Below are 26,014 nucleotides of genomic sequence, written 5' to 3' on the forward strand. Positions count from 1 at the left end.
ACCAACATACATTCCAAGAAAAACCACACACACATATATATATGCACTTGCAATACGATTCTAGCAATCGTAACCAACACTCACTTGCGTAAACACGTACATGCACACACCTACACACGCCACCCTGACAATTACAAATCACACTCACACAAACACACCCACACATACACAGATACACGCACAAACACGCAAATACAACACAACTCCCCACAAACACAATATGGCCGTCCCTCGGTGAAAAATCACGCACACTCAAAAGAAAAAAAAACATACAAATATATACACACAATACAATCACAACAACCGCAACAAACACTCACAAACACACAGACATACACACATACACAATAACACACACCTCCCTGACAAATACAGGACACATAGACACACTCGCACAAACACACCCACACGTATACACACACTACACTAACAATACAAACAAAACAAACTACTCACAAATACAGCACACACACACATGTGCACACACACACACGTGCACACACACACACGTGCACACACATACACATGTGCACACACTCCCGGAAACTACATAAACCATACCCACATACACACACACACACACACACACACACAAACGCATACTCTGTACCAACATGCGTAGAACGTATACGCACACATACATACCACCCGGATAAGCGCAACACATGGACGCACACAGAACCCCTGATAAATACACCACACTTACACACACACATACACACTCACACATACCAACACACACACATATATATGCATCCTCACACACACATACAGTTGCTCACATACACACACACACACACCACCAGGACAATTATAACAACACAAACGTACTCAGAGACACACACACACTCACGTACACACACATAACATCCTCACCAACACAAAACACACAAACATACACACGCACACACACTCACGCGCACATACACACATGCGAACAAATACATACACACACATGCGCACACACAGCACCCTGACAACTACAAATCACACACACACACACACAAACGCACACACATATACATAGACCATCCTGCCAAATATAAACACACACACATACACAGACCCATATACACTAATGACACTCAGATAATTCTCAGAGAATTTTGATAAAATCATTTCAATATCCTGAATTGAGTTAATCGCATTGATAATGCATGGAACCAAGTGAGTTACAGAACCATGAATTGAGCCTGGAGGAAACTTTGGCCAGACTTTGTACCAGAACAAGACTTTGAAGAGGTATGAGACAGCTACAAGTACAGCTGCCGTCGAGGAAATTGCTATTGTTGATGATAGTGTCTCTACGGGAAAAACTATGGGCTTGGGTGTCCGTAATGCTATAGATCCGTAATGCATCTTACGGCTGTGCCGGTCACCTGCATGGTGAGGAATTCTACATTGGGGAGTGGTAACGACTAGGGTAGGGTAGCTGACTGCTTATTTATCGTCTAGTAAGGATATTTTTGACAAAAATTCCGACTATTACAATGTGACACTTAGTAAAGCTGGATACAAATAAAAATTGAAATATTATCCTCAAAATATGGGCGTCGGCACTTCCAATATCATAGATGTTTCCTATATTAGTAATGATTTTAAACAAATAGTCAGGAATATGGATAAGCACAAGATAGGTAAGGATGAATGTCCAAATGTAGAAAATGATATACAAAATATGAGAACCAATGTATTACTTCAGTCTTCTAATCGTGCTCATACTATCAGGAATAACGAGATAAAAAAAAACAAACCCCTTACATATTCAATAATGCTCGAAAATTGGAAAATTATAATGCATCTCCTGGTAAAAACGACATTGTTTGGTTCATAATTCCATTCGCTAAGAAAATTAAGGGTAATTAGATTGGAACCTTAAACAAACTTTTTTATAAACACTTTACAAAGGAAAATAGATATTGTGATGTTATTAACCCTAAGCTTCTTAGAATTGGTTATTCCGTATCTAATAATTTATTCGGGACTTAGTACGAGTTTAGTAAGACCTCCTTAACGGGGGCTTACTCCCACAATTTGGTCAGTTTTTGCTAAGCCAAGACGAATACAATTACAGCCTTGGAAGCTGTAGAGTCACCCGAGGATAGAATATGTGCGTTATTTGTAATTCAATGGTATAACAGTGTAAGAGTTTGCTTTGAGATATACTTAGATTGTGATTTTTGCTATGTGGTACATAAACTGTCAAGTAATGGAGAGGCATCTTTGCCTCCACTGATTCAGTTGCAGAGTGTTATTTCGAGTAAAGTTATTTGGTTGCAGACCTCCTTTGAATCTTTTTACTATCACTGGGTCAGAGATAGTCCTCAGATGGTAACATTGATTTCAAGGCCTTTCCAGATAAGTGATTGGTCATTCAAAGAGATTTATAGATTGCAAATTTATTTTGTTCAGTTACCTGTCGCCATAGTGATCACTGGCGAACTCCAGAGGTGACACTTCTATTTCCCCTTAGCTCTCACGTCACACAGTTGTTAATGCTCATTTGAGTTGAGTCACACCCTTCCAATTGTTATAGATTCGTAATGCATCTTACGGCTATGCCGGTCATCTGTATGGTGAGAATTCCTACAATGCGGAGTGGTAACAACTAGGGTAGGGTAGCTGACTGCTTATTGTGATCATTCGTCTTTTGGTTTCTTCTAGCTTTGTTCTCTTTTACAAACCCAGTGAACAGTCATGCATTTCCGATTTCAAAGAAATTTGAACAATAGATATAAGACGTAAGTTAGAAAACACTCCCAACAATTCAACTTCTCTGGCTGATTTTAAGATCCCCCACCAATAGGCTCCTTAACTCCCACATTTTAGAGCTCCATGTCCTCCATCTGCTCCATTTTTCTGAAGCAAAAACATTTGAATGATTTTATAAGATTTGGATTTTGGAATCTGGGTATAAAGATGAGTAGAATACGATAGATATGTAATGATTAGAATTTTTGTTAGGGTATGTAAAGAGGGAAAGAACCCCCATTAAAATTCTTAATCTCCAATTTTGATGAAATTCGAATCATAGCTATTCCAGTTCATTATAGAAAATATAAAAGAAAAGTAATTCTTCAATTCTGTGCGACATGGGCAACGCCGGGTTTCTCTGTTGGTATAACACATTACTTAAATGGTGCCTAGGGACATTATGTCTTCTACACGTGGCAACGTATTGGTATTTTACTATAAATTTAGTTAAGCACGTTTCTCATAAATGCATCGTTGAAATTCTTATAATAATTTATAAAACTAAATTACTATCTTCATAGTAATTACAACTTTAGTACATTTAGTTTTTATATAAGTTATCTATAAATAGTACCTGGTAATTTTAGATTTTGCTTTTTTTTTTACAAAGTTTATATTGACCGTTGATTTACGCACAAATATTGATGACGCAACACCATTATATGGTAATTAACTAGTAGTTTTGATACGTCATATTTTTGTGTTGTCTTCATAACTATTTGATGACTGTTATCCTCCTCTCCCTCTTTCTTCCTCACTAGCTTTAATCTTACTCTCTCTCTCTCTCTCTCTCTCTCTCTTTCATTCTCCCTATAACAGCTATTCCGCCCTAACTACCACACCACACCACCACCAATAAAAACGATCATGATTACATATGCACGCGCACAAATATATCAAGCATATATATATATATATATATATATATATATATATATATATATATATATATGCTTGATATATTTAATATATATATTATTAATATATATATATATATATATATATATATATATAATATATAATATAAAATAAATATAAGAGAGTGGTCACTATATTGATCACTCTAGCACCAGTTATCCAAAGGTTTCAACCACGAAAATACATGTTTCCCATGAAAGTCAAGTACGACTGTTAGCTCCACGGACAGGCAATAAAATAAACAAAAATACAGATTATTTTGGGACAATTGTTTCGCTATAATGAATTAAATGTAATATTACTTACAATAATCCATTTGTAGCTCGTCAGCCAAGACTATCTGGATGAAATCCACTCATCACACGCCAGATTTTACCATAACGATAAATACGCGTGTGGTTCAATTGATTACAACCGACGTTATAATTCAAAGCCCCAACCAACAGCGCGCCAAAACTCTCACGGAAACAAATACAGCATTTAGAAATAAATGCAGCATAATTATAATTAATTAATAAGGGTGAGAGAATTAGATACTAATTTAATAGTATATTTATTCCACACCAAGTGGCCTAGTGCTATGAGAAACCTGGATTATTATAATTTTATAACATATTATAATATTTTCACAAAATAAATATAAGAGAGTGGTCACTATATTGATCACTCTAGCACCAGTTAATCCAAAAGGTTTCAACACGAAAATACATGTTTCCCATGAAAGTCAAGTACGACTGTTAGCTCACACGGACAGGGCAAATAAAAATAACAAAAATACAGATTATTTTAGGACAATTGTTTCGCTATTAATGAGTAAATGTAATATTACTTACAATAATCCATTGTAGTCGTCAGCCAAGACTATCTGGATGAAATCCACTCAATCACACGCCAGATTTTACATAACGATAAATACGCGTGTGGTTCAATTGATTACAACGACGTTATAATTCAAATGCCCCAACCAACAGCGCGCCAAAACTCTCACGGAAACAAATACAGCATTTAGAAATAAATGCAGCATAATTATAATTAATTAATAAGGGTGAGAGAATTAGATACTAATTTAATAGTATATTTATTCCACACAAGTGGCCTAGTGCTATGAGAACCTGGATTATTATAATATTTTATAACATTTATAATTATTTCACAAAATAAATATAGAGAGTGGTCACTATATTGATCACTCTAGCACCAGTTAATCCAAAAGGTTTCAACCACGAAAATACATAGCACTAGGCCACTTGGTGTGGAATAAATATACTATTAAATTAGTATCTAATTCTCTCACCCTTATAATTAATTATAATTATGCTGCATTTATTTCTAAATGCTGTATTGTTTCCGTGAGAGTTTTGGCGCGCTGTTGGTTGGGGCATTTGAATTATACGTCGGGTGTAATCAATTGAACCACACGCGTATTTATCGTTATGGTAAAATCTGGCGTGTGATTGAGTGGATTTCATCCAGATAGTCTTGGCTGACGAGCTACAAATGGATTATGTAAGTAATATTACATTAATTATTAATAGCGAAACAATTGTCCCAAAATAATCTGTATTTTTGTTATTTTTATTTGCCCTGTCCGTGTGAGCTAACAGTCGTACTTGACTTTCATGGGAAACATGTATTTTCGTGGTTGAAACCTTTTGGATTAACTGGTGCTAGAGTGATCAATATAGTGACCACTCTCTTATATTTATTTTGTGAAAATATTATAATATGTTATAAAATATTATAATAATCCAGGTTTCTCATAGCACTAGGCCACTTGGTGTGGAATAAATATACTATTAAATTAGTATCTAATTCTCTCACCCTATTAATTAATTATAATTATGCTGCATTTATTTCTAAATGCTGTTTATTTTTCCGTGAGAGTTTTGGCGCGCTGTTGGTTGGGGCATTTGAATTATAACGTCGGTTGTAATCAATTGAACCACACGCGTATTTATCGTTATGGTAAAATCTGGCGTGTGATTGAGTGGATTTCATCCAGATAGTCTTGGCTGACGAGCTACAATGGATTATTGTAAGTAATATTACATTTAATTCATTAATAGCGAAACAATTGTCCAAAATAATCTGTATTTTTGTTATTTTTATTTGCCCTGTCCGTGTGAGCTAACAGTCGTACTTGACTTTCATGGGAAACATGTATTTTCGTGGTTGAAACCTTTTGGATTAACTGGTGCTAGAGTGATCAATATAGTGACCACTCTCTTATATTTATTTTGTGAAAATATTATAATATGTTAAAATATTATAATAATCCAGGTTTCTCATAGCACTAGGCCACTTGGTGTGGAATAATATACTATTAAATTAGTATCTAATTCTCTCACCTTATATTAATTAATTATAATTATGCTGCATTTATTTCTAAATGCTGTATTTGTTTCCGTGAGAGTTTTGGCGCGCTGTTGGTTGGGGCATTTGAATTATAACGTCGGTTGTAATCAATTGAACCACACGCGTATTTATCGTTATGGTAAAATCTGGCGTGTGATTGAGTGGATTTCATCCAGATAGTCTTGGCTGACGAGCTACAAAGGATTATTGTAAGTAATATTACATTTAATTCTTAAATAGCGAAACAATTGTCCCAAAATAATCTGTTTTTGTTATTTTTATTTGCCCTGTCCGTGTGTGAGCTAACAGTCGTACTTGACTTTCATGGGAAACATGTATTTTCGTGGTTGAAACCTTTTGGATTAACTGGTGCTAGAGTGATCAATATAGTGACCACTCTCTTATATTTATTTTGTGAAAATATTATAATATGTTATAAAATATTATAATAATCCAGGTTTCTCATAGCACTAGGCCACTTGGTGTGGAATAAATATACTATTAAATTAGTATCTAATTCTCTCACCCTTATTAATTAATTATAATTATGCTGCATTTATTTCTAAATGCTGTATTTGTTTCCGTGAAGTTTTGGCGCGCTGTTGTTGGGGCATTTGAATTATAACGTCGGTTGTAATCAATTGAACCACACGCGTATTTATCGTTATGGTAAAATCTGGCGTGTGATTGAGTGGATTTCATCCAGATAGTCTTGGCTGACGAGCTACAAATGGATTATTGTAAGTAATATTACATTTAATTCATTAATAGCGAAACAATTGTCCCAAAATAATCTGTATTTTTGTTATTTTTATTTGCCCTGTCCGTGTGAGCTAACAGTCGTACTTGACTTTCATGGGAAACATGTATTTTCGTGGTTGAAACCTTTTGGATTAACTGGTGCTAGAGTGATCAATATAGTGACCACTCTCTTATTTATTATTTTTGTGAAAATATTATAATATGTTATAAAAATATATAATAATCCAGGTTTCTCATAGCACTAGGCCACTTGGTGTGGAATAAATATACTATTAAATTAGTATAATTCTCTTCTCTCACCCTTATTAATTAATTATATATAATATATATATATATATGTATATATATATATAAATGCAAAACTAATATATTTAATTTTCACTGAAAACTCAAAGGATTATAGGTCCTTGACAATTAAATTATACGCACACACACATACACACACGCACACGACACAACATATATATATAATATAAATGTATACATAACGTATATATATAATGTATATATAATCTATATATATATATAATATATATAATGTATATTTATATATTATATATAATTTTTTATATAATGTATGTATATATAATGTATATATATACAATGTATATTTATATAATATATATATAATGTATATATATATGTATATATAATGTATATATACATAATGTGTAAATATATATAATGTATATATATATATATATATATATAATATATAATATATATATTAATGTGTAGGTGTATATATATATATATAGTGTATCAATAGTATTTATACGCTTAGTTATTTTTTGTTTTTGTACCTACGTATCTGTGGTGTGTGTCACACGTAATTCAAAGGAAGATCTAAAAAGGTCGAAGGGAGAGGCACAAAGAAAAAGAGAAACAAAAGATGTTAGGTAGGGTGAATGACAAAGCGGGGAGATGGGAAGGACGCAAGAGGAGGAAGTATAGTTGAAGTGAGAGAGACTGAGGAAAAGAGGAGGAGATTGATAGTGCTGAGAAGAGAAATATAACATAGAGGAGGGGGGGGAGAAATTTAGAGAGATAAATTGAGTGAAGGAAAGGAATGGATAGAAAATAATAGTGAAAGAGAATGTTGCCTATCTATCTATCTATCTATCTATCTATCTATCTATCTATCAATCACTCTATCTATCTATCTATCTATCTATCTATCTATCTATCTATCTATCTATATATATATATATATCTATATATCTATCTATCTATCATCTATCTATCTATCTATCTATCTATCTATCTATCTATCTATCTATCTATCTGTCTATCTATCTATCTGTCTGTCTGTCTGTCTGTCTGTCTGTCTCTCTCTCTCTCTCTCTCTCTCCTCTGTCTGTCTGTCTCTTTCTCAGTAAATAGCTGTGGATGTTACTATTACTTTTCTACAGTTGAAAGGGGAGGTAAAATGTTTATCAGTATTTCCAGAGTAGAATGATGCATAGATCGAAAGAAAAGTAGATACATAGATACATACACACATTGGGAAAGAGGAGGGTCACAGAGGAAGTGATAGAGACTGTAGATGCATAGATCGAAAGAAGAATTGATACATAGTCACATAGACATATTGTTAAATCAAAGACAAATAACTACAGGAAATATTGGATGTCACTTTCACTTTTCATTACCTCACGAGGATGAAATTAACTCACAAGTGGCTGAATACTCCACAGACTTGCATACCATTAATGCAGCTCTCAGGGAGATTCTGCTTCACATAGAATATGACAAGGCTGGCTCCTTTCAATTACAGCCACAACTAAAATTGGCCAGTGCAGTGGACTGGAGCAAGATAAAAATTCAAGTGGTTGGAAGAAAACGAGAACAGATCCTCTATAGGGACAGGAAAATCTTTTTAGTCGTTGGGGTCACTATGGGTGTTAATCCGGTCCTAACAGCAGCATTTGTGGGTCCCACAGATCTGGAGGCCAAGCCCCTAGATAAACACAGATGTGCAGGCTGATGCTACCAAACTGAGCGTGAGTCGAGGGCGAATAAACGACAGAATAGCAATTGTTTCGACTTAGCTTTCACGGCTTATACTAAACACATAACATTTTTGCCTCACGATATGGAACATTTCCTTTTCTTTCACTCGCTTTAAAAGATGGCACTTACGACGACAAGGATCCTGTTTATCTGCTCTTAAAATTAACGCGCAAGTGGCTGAGTGCTCCACAGGCATGCATACTACAACGTAGTTCTCAGGGAGATTCAACCTCATAGAGAATATATGACAAGAATGACCCCTTTAAATTACAGTTACAACTCATTTTGGCCAGCTGAGTGCACTGCAGCAAGGTGTAGTAGACTACCTTGCTCAAGAACACAGCACGCTGCAGGGAATTGTACTCATGACTTTACGATCGTGTGCTGAATACCCCTAAGCACTGAGCCACGCACCTTCACTCTCTTAATCATAGAGAAAAGGAGTGAAGCGATAGGGACATAGAAAGGAAAGCCTCAGTCATTTAAAATGACAATAAGACTGAAATACGATCGATTTTTTCTAGTTTCTTTACTTTTAACAATGAAGAAGAGGGAAAGACATTTAGTAATAGTGAATAGAGGGAAGGTCTTGCAGGTGTTTACGTTTTCATTCTGGGAGTTCTATAACATTCGACTGTTAGTTCTCTCTTCTTCCCCACCCCATCCCCGGTACTTAAAGGGCAGTGCCTCTGGCAAATGACTGAAACAAGTAAAAGCATAAAATACTACCAGAAGAACGTTCCGTACCACTAAACCAAGAAAGTTCTTTGAATATGTATGATGTATTTTAAGGCTAATAGTAATTCTGTTTACGTTTACGTAACTGAGATATTTTGGTTGGATTCTACAGTTATCGGTTTTACACTTCTTTCTATATTCTGTAACTGTCACACAACATAGAAACATTTCTCATGGCACCAGCACACAATTTAAAGATGCTTACATCTTTTATATTTTCCGTGAAGTTTTCACGGGCCTATCTGGTACATATATATATATATATATATATATATATATATGATATTAGGGAATATTATTCCAAACTTACAGGGAAAAATTCAATTTAGTAATACTAAGTCAAATTTCACAATATATGATATATGTATATAAATTAGTATACCAATTATATACTTTTTATTATTATTTTGTACTTTACTAATTATTGGTATCTGCATTTATCGTATATTTAATTTTTTCTATATGGGTATATTTAATTATATCATTGTTATTTCATAGTTAATTGATAAAAGTGGAGCTTCTCTAATTATATACATATTATATATATATATATATATATTATATATATATATAAACATATATAAACATGCATGTATTCGCGCGTGCACACACACACACACACACACGTAATACAACATATATTTATAGAGAGAGGCTTTCTACCACCAAACACACACATATTTGCTTATATAAGGCAGTAGGGGGTACATTAAGGTCTATGAAGCTGATATTGGGGAGGAAGTGATCGAATTAGACCCTTATGTCTGCTGAAATGTAGTGGAATGCTCCAGTGCTTGCCCCATTCGTTTTCATTGTGGGGTAGGAAACATTTGATAATGTAGTCTGATGTAATGTGTTATTAGACTCATTATATCAGAGGGTTGGAATAATTTCCATCATAGGTCTAAGAAAAAAACCCGATTGATATGGACTTAAACAACAAGAGACTGTGTTGTTGCCTCTGTGCTATCTTTTAGGTACCCAGAAACTACTCCAGCTTGGGCTAGTGGTCAGGAAGATAAATGGTGGTATCGACAGAGCGTCGAACGAATTGAAATGTCTTGAGTTATGTATTCCGGTTTCTTATGTGTGAGTTCAATACATGTTAACGTCAACTTTGTCCTTCATCCCCCTCTCGGGGTCTCATTAAAGACGAGGTGCCAGTTTAGAGGTTAACTGGTCGGACGAAATACCTTGCGGTGTATATTCCTGTTCTATAGGTTCTACGTTCAAATCCTGCCGTGGCTTACTGGGCACACTTCAATCGACCTTGAATTTTGGGGAACCTTCAGCGGAGTCACGTCTGATGCAAACAATCAGATCATATCTCCGATTCGAGGGTGATTTCTGTTCCGCCTTCCACCAATCTCTAAGACTCCAAAACGGTCAGGAGCGCTACTATCCTTCATCTGACTCTCCATCCATCTCCGTCCTCTGTTCGTGGAAGGCAATAGGATCCAATCAAAATCCTGCTGGATTCCCAAGCGTAACCAACTGCGACTATGGATATTATCCGATCATCTTGTTCTTGGTCAATCCCTACGTCTCCTGCCGATTGGCTCGGCTCCAAGAATTTGTCTTGCAATTCTTTCTTTCGATATTCTCACTACATGTCTGTAGTCCTCCTGACTGAGCGAGTAAAAATAATCAATCGGTTCGAATCATTTCGTCCGTTTTATTTCCATCTTACGCTCACCAGAATGCTTGGATACAGCAATGCCAAAGTGAGTTTACGGCGTCTTTGCCCAGGTAAATGCTGTAAAATAATTTCGACCTAGGCTCGAAACCGTTGCCACTCGAATGGAGAGCTCCTTCCCACCTTTCGTCAATGACACCTCAACGAGCCAACGAGGTAACCACTATTAACGCTAGAAATAGAAAACAAATTTCCTCAAATCACACTCACTTGTTTAAAGAAACACAAAGAGATTAATTTGCCGATATAGTGTCTCAGATGTATTGATACGAAAAAGACTAGTTAGTCACATCTGGAACGCTTTTCGTGACAAGTCTGCTCAATCATGACTGACCCGGGGTTAAACAACAACAACAATATCACAAAACTATTTACCAACAACATTAGTTTTTGATTTAGTTCAAAAGCCAGACATTTCGAGTGCAGGGGGCTAGTTACCATCATCACCCCCAGTAATTGACTGGAATTTAATGTTAGCGACCCCTAAAAGATGAAGGGTGAAGTTGACTTGGATAGGATTGAAACTTTGAACGTAAAGAGGCGACAGAAATACCGCATGGGAAATTGTCCGACGCGCTAACGATTCTTCCAAACAACCGTCCTGATCAACTCCCCCTTATTTTGGCACAAGACCAGCAATTCTAAGGGGAGGGTAAGTTGATTACATCAACCCCAGTACTTGAATAGTACTTTCTGTATGTACTCCAAAAGGATGAAAGGCAAAATTGACATCGGCTGCGTTCGATCTCTAGAACGTAAGGTGTGGAAAGAAATGCAGCTTAGCAGTTTGTTCGACGCACTAATAAAATAACGATTTCAAATTTTGGTACAAGGCCAGCATGTAGATTAAATCACCCCCCCCATCTCTGTTCAACTACTATTCATTTTATCAACCCCCAAAACTATGCAGAGCAAAGCCCACCTCAGCGGAATTTGAACTCACAACCTAATGAATTACAAGAAATTAAAAAAAAAATTCAAAGACCAACACATTTTGGAAACGACATGTCAAGTTATTCTTCCGTATATTACATATTTATTGTATCGACTCTAGAATGATAAAACGGAAGGGTAACTTCGGCGAAATTTGAACTCCAAATTTAAAGTAACATGATTAAGTGGCTGTTTGGTAAGTAGCTTGCTTACCATCCACATGGTTCCGGGTTCAGTCCTACTGCATGGCACCTTGGGCAAGTGTCTTCTACTATAGCCTCGGGCCGACTAAAGCCTTGTGAATGGATTTGGTAGGCAGAAACTGATAGAAGCCAGTCGTGTGTGTGTGTGTATATACGTGTATGTGTGTGTGTGTTTGTGTATCTGTGTTTGTCCCCGTAACTTAGCGGTTCGGCAAAAGAGACCGATAAGTACTAGGCTTACAAAGAATAAGACCTGGTGTCGATTTGCTCGACTAGACTAAAGACTGTGCTCCAGTCAAATGACTGAAATAATAAAAAAAGAAAAAGTATTCTGTCACTGAAGAAAAAAAGATGCAGAAATTTTCAACACAGTCTTTGACTTGGTCACCAAGGAAACATTGTGTGCCAGACGGATGTCAAGTTCTGCTATTTCTATATATCTGAAAAATATGTTATTTGCTGCAAATTTCGTTATCTAGGGATGGAAACCTTGCCACCGACTCCGTTTTGTTTACCACCGCTTGCCAGAAAAAGAGCAACAACTAGTAGAAGAAAAGGCCTCTACATAATTGCTTGACCGACAGCAATTAAAGGTAATTTTACTATTTCACACGTGTGTAATCTCGGACTGGCGGACTTCCGGATTGACTGTCATGACCTCATATTGTTCTGTGAAATAATTTTTTCTCCCCAGAATTATAATTTTTTAAACATTTTTACTTCTGAATTCTGAATCCTTTTTCTTATAAACTTTCACATGTGCACCTGTCTCGAGAGACAGGTGTAATACATAAAAAGACATCGATATTTAGTAATCAAATCTCTCAAAGGGAAGACTGCATCGAGACACACAGTCTAATATTTGAAATTACAACAGTGTGTTCATTGTTTGAATACGTTTTGATATTAGTTCAGGCAGCTCGCATCACTATTATCATCATCATCATCATTATTATTAAGGCGGCGAGCTGGCAGAATCGTTAGCACGCCGGGCGAAATGCTTTGCGGTATTTCGTCTGCCGTTACGTTCTGAGTTCAAATTCCGCCGAGGTCGACTTTGCCTTTCATCCTTTAGGGATCGATTAAATAAATACCAGTTACGCACTGGGGTCGATGAAATCGACTTAATCTCTTCACCCAAATTTCAGGCCTTGTTATTTTAGTAGAAAAGATAATAATAATAATATAATAATAATAATAATAATAATAATAATGATAATAAATGCCCTGATGCAGTACCAGACAGTGGCCCTCATGGCTTCGGATTTTAACTGGTTGGAAGTGTTATCATGTACATTGTTTTGTCTTGGTATAAAAGATGGGCTACAGCAAATATTCTACTCAGTACAACAGGTTTGATTGTCAGTTGTTTGACCTTAACCAGTTGAGCATGTCCCTTAGTGGTTGATGATATGTGCATCTCTGATCACGAGCAGAAGTAGTGGGGGAGCATCGTAGCCATGTGTTGAAAAGAATTCTTTGCGGTTTGAATAGTTCACCTCTGGAAACATGGGTGTTTCGTTCAACATCCTTAAACAACCCTTATTCAGGCAAATTTCGTGCGGGATTGTCTACATGACTTGAAGAAAATTCTAACTGGGCCCCACCTGCAAACTCATGCGCTGTTTATCTAGATATAATGTCACCATGTCGCACACACGTGGTTGTGATGCATGTGCCTGGTGGACCCTTATTAAACGAGTAGCCATGATATTTTACCCCAGTGTTACTTTGATGGCATGTACTGCTCTGTCACTCAATAATAATAAAAATGATAATGATTTCACTTACTTGCCATAAGTGGGACAATACAAAGACAAACATAAAATGTGGGGGTTTAAGATGATATAAAAAAAAGGGTAATTATACACGATATACACTGAAAAAGAAGGGACATATGCATAGCATACAAAGGTTTAAAAAAATGGGCGGTGAGGATGAAAGAGATGTGACCCTCCTGAAACAGGAAGGCCTCTAGGGATAATCGAGGAATCCCACTGTCCAAGATTTCCCTGAACGCCAAGAGCAATTGCCCTCACCAGTTCCTTCTCTCCGACTCACAGGCCCACACTTAAAGAAAATTTTCGAAAATTTCAACCATCGATTAGTTCGACTCAGTACACAATTGGTACTTAACTTATCGATTCGAGTGGATAAAAGGCAAAGTCGACGTCGGCGGAATTTGAACTCAGAACGTAACGGCAGACGAAATACTGCTAAGCATTTCGTCCGGCGTGCTAACGATTCAGTCATCTCGCTTATTATTATTATTATTATTATTATTATTAATAATAATATAATAATAATAATAATAATCTTCTCTATTATAGGCACAAGGTCCGAAATTTTGGGGGAGGGAGCCAGTCGATTTGTTCGACCCCAGTACATAACTGGTACCTAATTTATCGACCTCGAAAGGATGAAAGGCAAAGTCGACTTCGGCTTAATTTGAACACAGAATGTAAAGACAGACGAAATACCGCTAAGCAATTCACCTGGCGTGCTAACGATTCTGCCAACGCGCCGCTTTATAATAATAATAATAATAATAATAATAATAATAATAATAAACCCCAACAACAATTATAATAGAAAATAAAAGTACTTACAAGATTAAATGATTTTTTTTTCATAATTGATATGAGAAGTCCTGTTACGTAAACGTATAAATGTACTCCAGTAGATATCTATACACACACATATGTATATACAGCTACACTCACACGCCTATATATATATCAATATATACAGAGTGATAGAGAGAGAGAGGGAGAGAAAGAGGGAGAGACTGAGACAAAAAGTGAAGCAGGGGGAAAGAGCTGTCCAAACAACTGCTGCTGTAGGAAGAGGACGGACGTCAATAGAAGAAGTTGACAGGTGAGGAGTGTATATACAAAACTATTGCCTATCTAAATCGCTGTGTAGGAAAAAAGGGCTTGCGGATATCACCTGTGGTCTTAGGTTCTTCAAGCTTTTGACAACGAGCCAATCAAATCCCTCTGTCAACACACACACACACACACACACACAGGTGTGTAAGTGTGGGTGTGAAAAAATATATTTATATATTTTATGTCTATATATAATGAATGAAATTACGTGTTTATGTATGTGTGTGTGTGATGTATATATATATATATAATATATATATATATATATATATATATATATATATATGTATGTATATATGAATTCGCCGTTATATATATTATACATATACGTAAGTATATACATAAGTATATCATACATTCATATGATAAATATATTTTACCTATATACTTTTTTACAAATATATATATATATATATATATAACATACATATATTATACAACACACACAAATGCATACACATACATATATATATATATATATATGTAATATATATTTATATGTAGGTATGTATATTTATATGTATGTATATATATATATATATGTATATATATATGTATGTATATATATATGTATATATGTATATATATATATGTATATGTATATATGTATGTATATATATATATGTATGTATTTGTGTATGTATATATGTATGTAGATGTATATATATATATATATATATATATGTATATAAATAAATAAATGGAGTTAAACACACGTGTTATTCAAATTCTTTTTGTGGCTGTGTGGTAGACGCTTGCCAAGGCGGCATTCTGGCAGAGACGTTAGCACAACGAGTGAAATTCTTAACGGTATTTCGTCTGCCTCAGCGTTCTGAGTTCAAATTCTACCGAGGTCGACTTTGCCTTTCATCCTTTCGGGGTCGATAAAAAAAAAATGTTATAACCTTTTTACTTGTGATTTTTAGCTACTCTAGTAACTATTTATCTATTTTTTCCGTGTTAATTGTTAACAAAGGAAAAACATACATCTATTTATACACACACATATATATATATATCCTTACTAATTCCGGTTGTGAAGCGGTTAGTAGAGACAAACACAGACACAGGCATACTGATGGGTACATACACACACACACACTTACACCTATATATTCATATATACAGAGTGAGACTGTGAGACAAAGCGTGAAACAGTAGGAAGGAGCCGGTGTGTGTGCCTATGTCCATACGACGGCTGTCGTATTGAAAAAGAGCGAAATTAACGGATAATAAACCAATTGTTGGAACACAACTCTTTACTCTTTTACTTGTTTCTGTCATTTGACTGCGGCAATGCTGGAGCACCGCCTTTAATCGAGCAGCTCGACTCCGGGACTTATTCTTTTGTAAGCCCAGTACTTATTCTCTCGGTCTCTTTTGCCGAACCGCTAAGTAGCGGGGACATAAACACACCAGCATCGGTTGTCAAGCAATGCTAGGGGACAAACACAGACACACAAACATACACGCACACACACACATATATATATACATATATACGACGGGCTTCTTTCAGTTTCCATCTACCAAATCCACTCACAAGGTTTTGGTCGGCCCGCGGCTTGATCTCTTCCTTTCATTGTGTACTTTATAACATATTCGATAGGTTATCGAATTTCTACATTGAAGTAGTATTTGAATAACCTCCATAGTTAGGAATTGTGGGGGGACTACCCACTGAGAAGTAACAGCTTGATTTCGGCATCCTTCTTGAACTCTTTGTAATCTACCCATTTCCAGAGACCGTCTCCGGTACTTGGGATATGAATCATCACCACACATTATTTGTGCAATGAATGGCTTTGGGTACCTCTTACTACATGTAACATTTTCCCAACATGGTGAGCTGTTATTGCAGTAAGAACCATGGATCACGTGCTGCCATCTCAGACGTTTCCTGTTGCCTCTTTGCCCTTGCTTCTTGCCGACGCCTTTTGGCATCCTCTTTTGACCACGATGATCTCCATCTCCTTCCATGTGGCATAATTGATCTGTGCTTATTTTTGTATGTAATGTTGTATTAAGAGAATTAAATCAAAACAACAAAGCAATTAGAAATGTCAAATGAATGAAATAAAATCAAATCTGAAATGATGAAACTATAAGTAATCTCCGCAAAGAAATTTCTGTATATCAGTGTGTGTGTGGTAGGTCAAAAGGGCGACGTTTTTATTCTCCTTAAAGAGTTACAAAATGTAAACATTCGTACCAGAAGTTCACTCATTTAATGTCATGACTACATACCCATTCACCAACTCTCCCTCTCTCTCTTTTCTCTCTCTCTTTCTCTTCCCCTCTCTTCCTCTTTCTCCCTCTCTCTTTCTCTCTGAGTCTCTTTCACACAAACACGTCCATTACATGTACTTACATCTTCCACTTTCTCCTCTCTTTCACTTTAAAGCAAAAGTAAATAAATAAAAAATATTTTTACGGAAATTTACATTCAGTTAAAAATATTTCTAAATGGTTAAAATATTGTGTACGTCAAAAATTCGACGGTGCTTTTTTTCCTTAGAGCGAAGACTATGTGTGTGTGTATGTCACAGATATCGGATGTGTGTTTGTGTTGATCGACATGCCATGGCTTCATTATATGTGTATGTATTTTGTATTTGTGTACAAAAGATGTGTTTAATCGTTTAAATAGTGATTCAAATATCACAAAAATTTGTACTGCACTGCCGAAGGTAAGTATGAAAATAAATAAAATTAATGCAAAATAAAAAGAAAGAAATGAAAAGAAAAATAAGTAGATAAAAACAAATGAATAAAATAAATTAAATTAAACAAACCTGATTAAATTTCCCGCCTAAACTCCTCGTGCGATATGGTCAAAATACCACCGCAGTGAATATAATGACGAAGTAAATATATAAATTTATATAAATAAGGATAGGATTGTTATTCAAAATACCGATCATATCAAGTGGTTAGCATGGGAATTTTATTAATAACTAGCAGTATCGGCCGGCGTTGCTCGGGTTTGTAAGGGAAATAACTATATAAGCATTTTTAGAGATGTCAAGTATAATAGCCATCTCATTACGGCTAACCACAAGGGGGGGGGTTACTGTAGTTTTTTACGTTCTGAGATTTAATAATAAATTTTTAGAGAGTTACTTCCCTTATATATGCCAAAAATGCATTAAAAATGGGAAAAATTGATGGTAATTTTTTTTTAAATCGTAGACTCATCGTAGACGGCGCGCTAATACCCAGAAGGGCTCGATATGAATCACGACTATAAGATACCCGGTTTTGGTTAAACTGCACCACAAAATGTGGGAGTAGTTAGGAATCTAAATCGTAGGAGACAGACAGCACACAACCTCTCTTTTATATATAAAGATTATTAGCTATGAGTTTTTATTCCTATGCTGGCCACTTGATATGATCAGTATTTTGAATAACAATCCTATCCTTATTTATATAAATTTATATATTTACTTCGTCATTATATTCACTGCGGTGGTATTTTGACCATATCGCACGAGGAGTTGCGGCGTCACAGGTACCAAGCTGTATCGGCCTTTGCCTTTCCCTTGGATAACATCGGTGGGGAGAGAGGAGGCCGATATACATGGGCAACTGGTGGTCTTCTATAAACAACCTTGCCTGGACTTGTGCCTGGGGGGTGGCTAACTTTCTAGATGCAACCCCATGGTCAGTTATGACCGAAGAGGGTCTCAGGATATATATGTATACATGTGTATATATATGTATGTATATATATTTCTATATATATGTTTATAACTTCTCTTCCTCCCACCCAGAACACACCAAGCTTTCCATCCCCTATTCCCAATTCCTCCGTCTACGTAGGCTCTGTAGTGACGACCATGACTTTGAGACTCAGTCTCAACGTATGGCTCACCACTTCACCCTACGTGGATACCCCCTCACCACTATCCACACCGCCCTTGCCAGAGCACGGTCCGTGGACCGTGTATCTGCTCTCTCTCCCCGAACCCGCCCTGTAGTCTCCCCGCCTCCCTTTTCCCCTCACTTAACACCCCACGACCCTACGTCTCCAACGCACCATTCTTCGAGCTTTCCGTCATCTCCAGTCCGACCCGTCCACTTCACACCTCTTCCCTAACCGACCCCTCCCCTCTTTCAAACGAGCCCACAACCTTCGAGACCTTTTGGTCCATAGCTCCTTCCCTGACCCTACCTCCCAACCCGGCTCGTTCCCCTGCTCCCGCCCACATTGCCGCACTTGCCCTTACTCTCCAACACCAACCCGCCTCACTAGCACCCACCATCGACCCTATCCCATCATCCACTCCTTCACCTGCACCTCCAGCAATATTATCTATTGCATCTCTTGCTCTCTCTGCATTCCTTGTACATCGGACAAACGGACGCCGCTTGGCTGACCGGTTCGCGGAACACCTTCGTGACATCCACCTTGCGAACGACACACCGGTCTCACGCCATTTCCGCTCCACCGGTCACTCCTTGCAACACCTATCTGTGTTCGGTTTGTCCTTACACAGAGGCCATCCGGATTCGCGTTTGCGCCGTGAACAGGAATTAATCTTCTCTCTTCGCTCTTATACGCCATTTGGTCTCAACTCTCCCCCCTCCTCGTCTAACCCCCCTCTCCCCCCTCCTCACCTATCCTTTCTCCCCCCGACCCCTACTTCTTCAGTCCTTCATCCTTTCACCCCTACTCCCCTTCCCTTCTTCCCTCTTTCTCCCTCCCTCTTCCCCTTCCCTCTGCTCCCTCACTCCCTCTCTCCCCCTCTCCCTCTTTCCTCCTTCATCCCCCTCCTCCCCTTCCTTCTCCCCATCCTCTCCTCTTCCCCCTTCTCCTCCCCCTCTTCTTCCCCTCCCCTTCTCCCCCTCTTCTCCTTCTCCCCCTCTTCTCCCCTCCCTCTTCTCCCCTCCCTCTTCTCCTCACTACACCACATGACTTTATACATCACATCACATATGATGTGCCATACTAATACACACACCAACTAATACATACTAATACGTACTAATACATACTAGTACATACTAATACTTACACCACCCTATACATACACACGTCCAGACCCCGCATACGCACTTATACTCTCTCACACACACACACACATACCTATACATACAATACGTACTAATACATACTAATACATACTAATACATACACCAACCCCATACATACGCATGTCCAGACCAATCTTACGCACTAATACTCTCTCATACACACACACACACACACACACACACCCTTATACATACTAATACATACACCAACACTATACATACACACATCCAGACCCTTCCCACGCACTTTTAGCTGGTCCTCACCCTTTATCAACCCTATTATCTCCCCTTATTTCGCTCTCGCGTCTCATGTTTGATCTTTGACCTCTGGCCGAAATCAGATCGCCATGTTGATCGTTAGCTACTGCACGCATTTTTTTTCTCTCCTTCTTTCTGTGTTTTTCTCTCTCTGTGTATCTTTCTGTTGAAGAGCGTAGGCTCGAAACGTTAAAGACTTGTTTTATTTATATTTCCTGAGCGCCATACTAATACAATTGTTCGTTTGTTTTCCACCTGCCTTCGTCTTTTGTTTATTTTCATAAAGCTTCCCGTTATATTATATATATATATATATATATATAATACACTATATATATATACGTACATACATACATAATACATACTACCCATACACACAACACACACACACAAACCACACACACACACCACACACACACATATATATATATATATATATATATATTACGGAGATGTACTTGCATAGCAAGTGACTTGATCTGAAATCGTGTGTTCGAACGAAAACAATTTCTGCGTGGAAGGTGTTTATAAGCCATTTAAGAAACTCACAAAAACCGTTAGATTCACTTCAACATTTAAATTTAATTTGCCAAAATATTTTCGTCGCTTTGAGACCGCGACCTGTTCACTGACAAAATTCCGTGCTGCATCTGAGAAAGTAACAGTTAGTTCATGACCATGAACTAATGCGGTCTCAAAGCGACGAAAATATTTTGGTAAATTAAATTTAAATGTTGAAGAGAATCTAACGGTTTTTGTGTGTGTTAAATGGCTTAAAACACCTTCCACGCGCGGCATTTGTTAAATACATATGCATGTATGTATGTATGTATAAATATATGTATACATTATATATGTGTGTATATATATATATATATGTATATATAATATATATATATAATTATATATATATATATATATCTATATATATATATATATATATATATTATATATAATATATATATATATACAGTATATTTTCGCGTGTAAGACAATCACCCTAAAAATTTGGGGTCGTCTTATGCCATCATTCTAAAAATCAAGCTTGTAATTCTAACTGATTTTGTAAGTGGGCTAACCACGACCTCGGTGCGATAACCAGACACACTCGAACAAGTTAACAAAATACAAAAAATTACAATATAAGCAATAAAAATATTATTACTTCATATATTATTGACATATCTTCATAATAAATAGCCTATTCAAGAGATAATTCTATATCATTGAGTGCGGCTGAGAAAATGTAAGTATCGAGTTACGGTTGCGCTCATAGTAACCTTTGTCTTTTGCTAACCTTCCAAAAATTTTAATGGTGATGTATAACTGTAATAATAACATTTAGAATAACATACTTATATTTTTCATAAATTATTCATCATCATTCGTGTTATAGTATTTGCTGTTACGTGGCTACGAAACATAACTTAAACTAATAAACTGCGTTCGTTTCGTATTCCACCTGGCCGCTTGTTGCAAATATTCTCAATCCAAATTTTCACACCTCTCTCGTCCATTCACCCTTTCTCGTGAAAATGAACAAAAACGTCAGGAAGGAAATCTATTTTGGGCTTCGCTTTACGTTTAAAAATAACCATGGGTTTTTATCATGTACCGTCAGCCATGCAGGATAATACCAATGTAAACTTCGTTTTCTCCTATTCTGTGTTTTTCACGTGCTCTGTTTTTACTCCTTTCAAATCTACCATTTTGTTTCCCAGCATGGCCAAAGTTTAATGGAGTTTCATCCATATTTCCAATATGAGACCATTGAAACTGATGCCTTTTTCTCAGCAGGATGATGAACTGGTGAAAGCTGTTTACTTTGTGATCGAGATCTCTCGGGAGTTTTGGGGCGATTATGATTTTCTCCCTTATTACCAGATTTTTTTTCTGTTTTATAAAACAATTGCACCAGCCTATTGTTGCTTTAAAATCTTTACTTTATTCTTTATAGAATTTAACCCAATTTAGGGCATAAAATTTTATTTTGTTTCGTGTTACATTGTAGCCATCTTGTCTCTGCTGGAGTACCGATTCCGTTACATTATTTTCCAACTTCTGCCAACGCATTGCACATTTTTGTTTAGGTATTTATCTTAAATTTTCCTCCTCCTTTCTCCACTCTCGTACCATCTTCTCGGTGACTGAAACAGTAAAACAATAATATATATATATATATATATATATAATATATATATATATAATGTATGTATGTATGTATGTATATATATGTATATATATATATATACATACATCATTATTAGGTTGACTGCAAGAACACCTGTTATTAACTTGTAAACTATTTATGGTATGACATCAGACTATTTGCCTGAAAGTAGGGCACTATCTTTCGGTACACCTATGACTGTGTGGTTTAGAATATCGCTTTCCAACCACGTGGTTTCTGGTTCAGTTCCACCACGTGGTACCTTGGGCAAATGTCTTCTACAATAATTCTAGCCTGTTGTACACACACACACACACACACACACACAAACACACACACATGTATGTATGTATGTATGTATGTATGTATGTATGTATGTATGTATGTATGTATGTATTTATTTGTGTGTGTGTGTGTGTGTGTATGTGTGTGTGTGTGTGTGTGTGTGTGTGTGTGTGTGTGGTCTCACATCGCTTAGTAGCCGGTTTGGTTGGTTTGCGTCCCCGTAATGTAGCGAATAGAATAAGTTATCAGACTCGAAACAAGAACTGAAATCAATTTGTTCGGGTAAACCCTTCAAAGTAGTACCCCAGCATGGCCAAAGTCCAATGACTGAAACCAGTAAAAGATTTATAGAAATGTGGTTGAGTGCACAGACACACACACACACGCACACAAAGAATATGAGGGGCTTAGAACGCTGGTAATTATGTTTAGCCCCTTGTGGGCAATAAAGAAATCTATATATATATACGCACCCTGTGTGGAGCCCATTCTTCTACCTTTCCTTTTGCTTGTTTCAGTCAATAGGTTGCATCCATGTTGAATTATTGGTCTTTGCTAGCAACGAAGACCAATCATTCACTGTATCTAAATGCAATGATAGCTGGTGTGGCACATGCCAATTCATACATTCCGGTCTATATATGAGCACAAAAACCGGAAAAAATACTCACAAACGCAAATATGAACTGCAAAATCAGAAATTTGATTTACTGTATCAAATGCCCGAATTGTGAAGAACTATATGTGGGGCAGACTGGAAATGCACCTTCAGAACGTCCACGTGTGCACCGACAGGCACCGAAAGCAAATTAGAGACCCAGATGTCCGTCAGATACCTTTGAGTATGCTTGGAAAATATCTATAATAATATATTTCACAAGGGGCTAAACACAGAGGGGACAAACAAGGACAGACAAACGGATTAAGTCGATTACATCGATCCCAGTGCGTAACTGGTACTTAATTTATCGACCCCGAAAGGATGAAAGGCAAAGTCGACCTCGGCGGAATTTGAACTCAGAACGTAGCGGCAGACGAAATACGGCTACGCATTTCGCCCGGCGTGCTAACGTTTCTGCTCACCGCCGCCTAATATCTATAATAATAAATGCCAAAACGAATTTCTGTGTGTCAGTGTGTCACACTTTGAACCCCCACTCTCTCATTATTCAATGGCATTCCTTCTACTCCTCTTTGTGGGGGTGAGAGTAATAGTAGGTATAGAGAAGGTGAGGGCGGTAGTAGATTGACAGTTGATATGGTAATAGGGTGACAGTAGTAGTATGAGCTGTAGTTGTGATAGAGGCGGTGACGACGGTGGTGATGGTGGTGGTGTGGTGGTGGTGGTGGTGGTGGTAGCTGTGGCGGTCAAGCATGACGGTGACAGTAAGCAATGTGAAAGACAGTGGTGATGGTGGTGGAGGGGAAGGCGGCGAAGTCAAAGGTGTTGATGATGGTGGTGGTGGTGCCAGAAGTCTGAATGGTGTGTGTGTGGCAGTTGTGGTGGCGATGGTGGTGGTGATGGTTGAAAACAATCAACAGAGAGAGAGAGATAGACAGATAGATAGATTGAGAGAGATAAAGAGAGAGAGAGAGAGAGAGGGAGAGAGAGAGAGAAAGAAAGAAAGAGGTTAGAAAGGAAAAAATTGCACTGACGCCTGAATGGGAGGACAAAAAATGTTGTTTATCACGCAGCTTTGCAACAAGTTCCAAATCGACAAACTCTATCACTGTTTTGATGAAAATTGTTCATTGCTTGAAAAATATTGGTCAAGCTTAATAAAATTTTAATACGTGCTCAATGCGTGAAGTGTCATTATTGGGCTGAAGGCCCAATGAAGAGCCCTCCACGGGAGCTAGCTTAAAAGCCGCTCGATAGGGCTGCCTTGAAGCTAGTTTATATTTCCAGTTCACAAACTGCACAGTCCAAGGGAAATCGAGAGAAAAGTCAGAGAAAAGAACTTTATTGATAAATTCCAACCCAAACTAAATAAACAATAATACTAATACTTAAAGGTACTGCTGCTGCTACTACTACTACTACTATACTACTACTACTACTATACTACTACTACTACTACTACAACAACAACAACAACAACAATACTAAAAGTTCTCACGATGACGATAGCAAGAAAATACTAGCTAAGTCAACAGAAAACGAGTAAAAAAAATCGTATTTAGGGTTTTATTACAGCATTCTATTACCACAGCCACTCCTACCACCACTTCCACCACCACCACCACTTCCACCACCACCACCACAATCACCACCACCACTACAACCACCACCACCACCACCACTACCACCATCACCACCATAATAAAGGTGAGGATAATGGTGATGATAATGGTGATGAAGATAATTGAAATGTAAAAATTCCTGAGAAATGTTACAATATTTCTAAAAATAGCCAAACAAATATTGCTTTGGCCAGGGTCAAAATACAAGTCTCTTGACATGTTCAACAAACCATGACGCCTAAACCAAACACCAATTAACTGAAGTAATTTAGTGAAGCCACACACTGATTGGTCAGAAAACAATTTGCAAAACTTAACATTCCGGAGTCTATACAAATGTATTTAAGGCACAAATTTTAGCCATTTCACTACAGTTGTAAATTGGCAAACATAACTGTCACCGCTACTCCATGAACCTGAATATTGCAGAGTTTAATGCATGAAAGCAGCAGTTCAATCAGAATAGACATTTAATATTCTACAATTTCATTATATTATATCACTTCATTATAAGACTGTAAATAAAAAGTGAAAATCAAAGTTGGAATTCTTTTGAGTATATATATATATATATATATATATATATATATATATATATATATATATATATATATATGTATGTGTGTGTGTGTATCTGTAAATATAATTTGTGACAATTATTCAGTAGCCATGATAAATCTCCGAGTTTCGGATGTCGGGGCGGAAACCCACGCCAGCATCTCTTCAGTTATCGGGCTATCGGGAAAATGCTATG

At 36.9% G+C, this 26,014-nt stretch overlaps 1 protein-coding gene across 1 annotated transcript in view; it reads right to left on the minus strand.

Moving 5' to 3' along the window:
- LOC115218111 (sodium-dependent dopamine transporter-like) overlaps window positions 1-15,353 on the minus strand; it is a 38,443-nt gene extending 23,090 nt beyond the window's left edge. The window contains exon 1 of the mRNA XM_036507889.1: window positions 14,982-15,353. Coding sequence (XP_036363782.1) covers window positions 14,982-15,005 — 24 coding nt within the window. The 5' untranslated portion in view covers window positions 15,006-15,353. The remainder of the gene's footprint in view (window positions 1-14,981) is intronic.
- Between the last annotated feature and the right edge of the window lie 10,661 nt (window positions 15,354-26,014).

Source organism: Octopus sinensis, linkage group LG12 (genome assembly GCF_006345805.1).
Source record: "Octopus sinensis linkage group LG12, ASM634580v1, whole genome shotgun sequence".
NCBI lineage: Eukaryota > Metazoa > Mollusca > Cephalopoda > Octopoda > Octopodidae > Octopus > Octopus sinensis.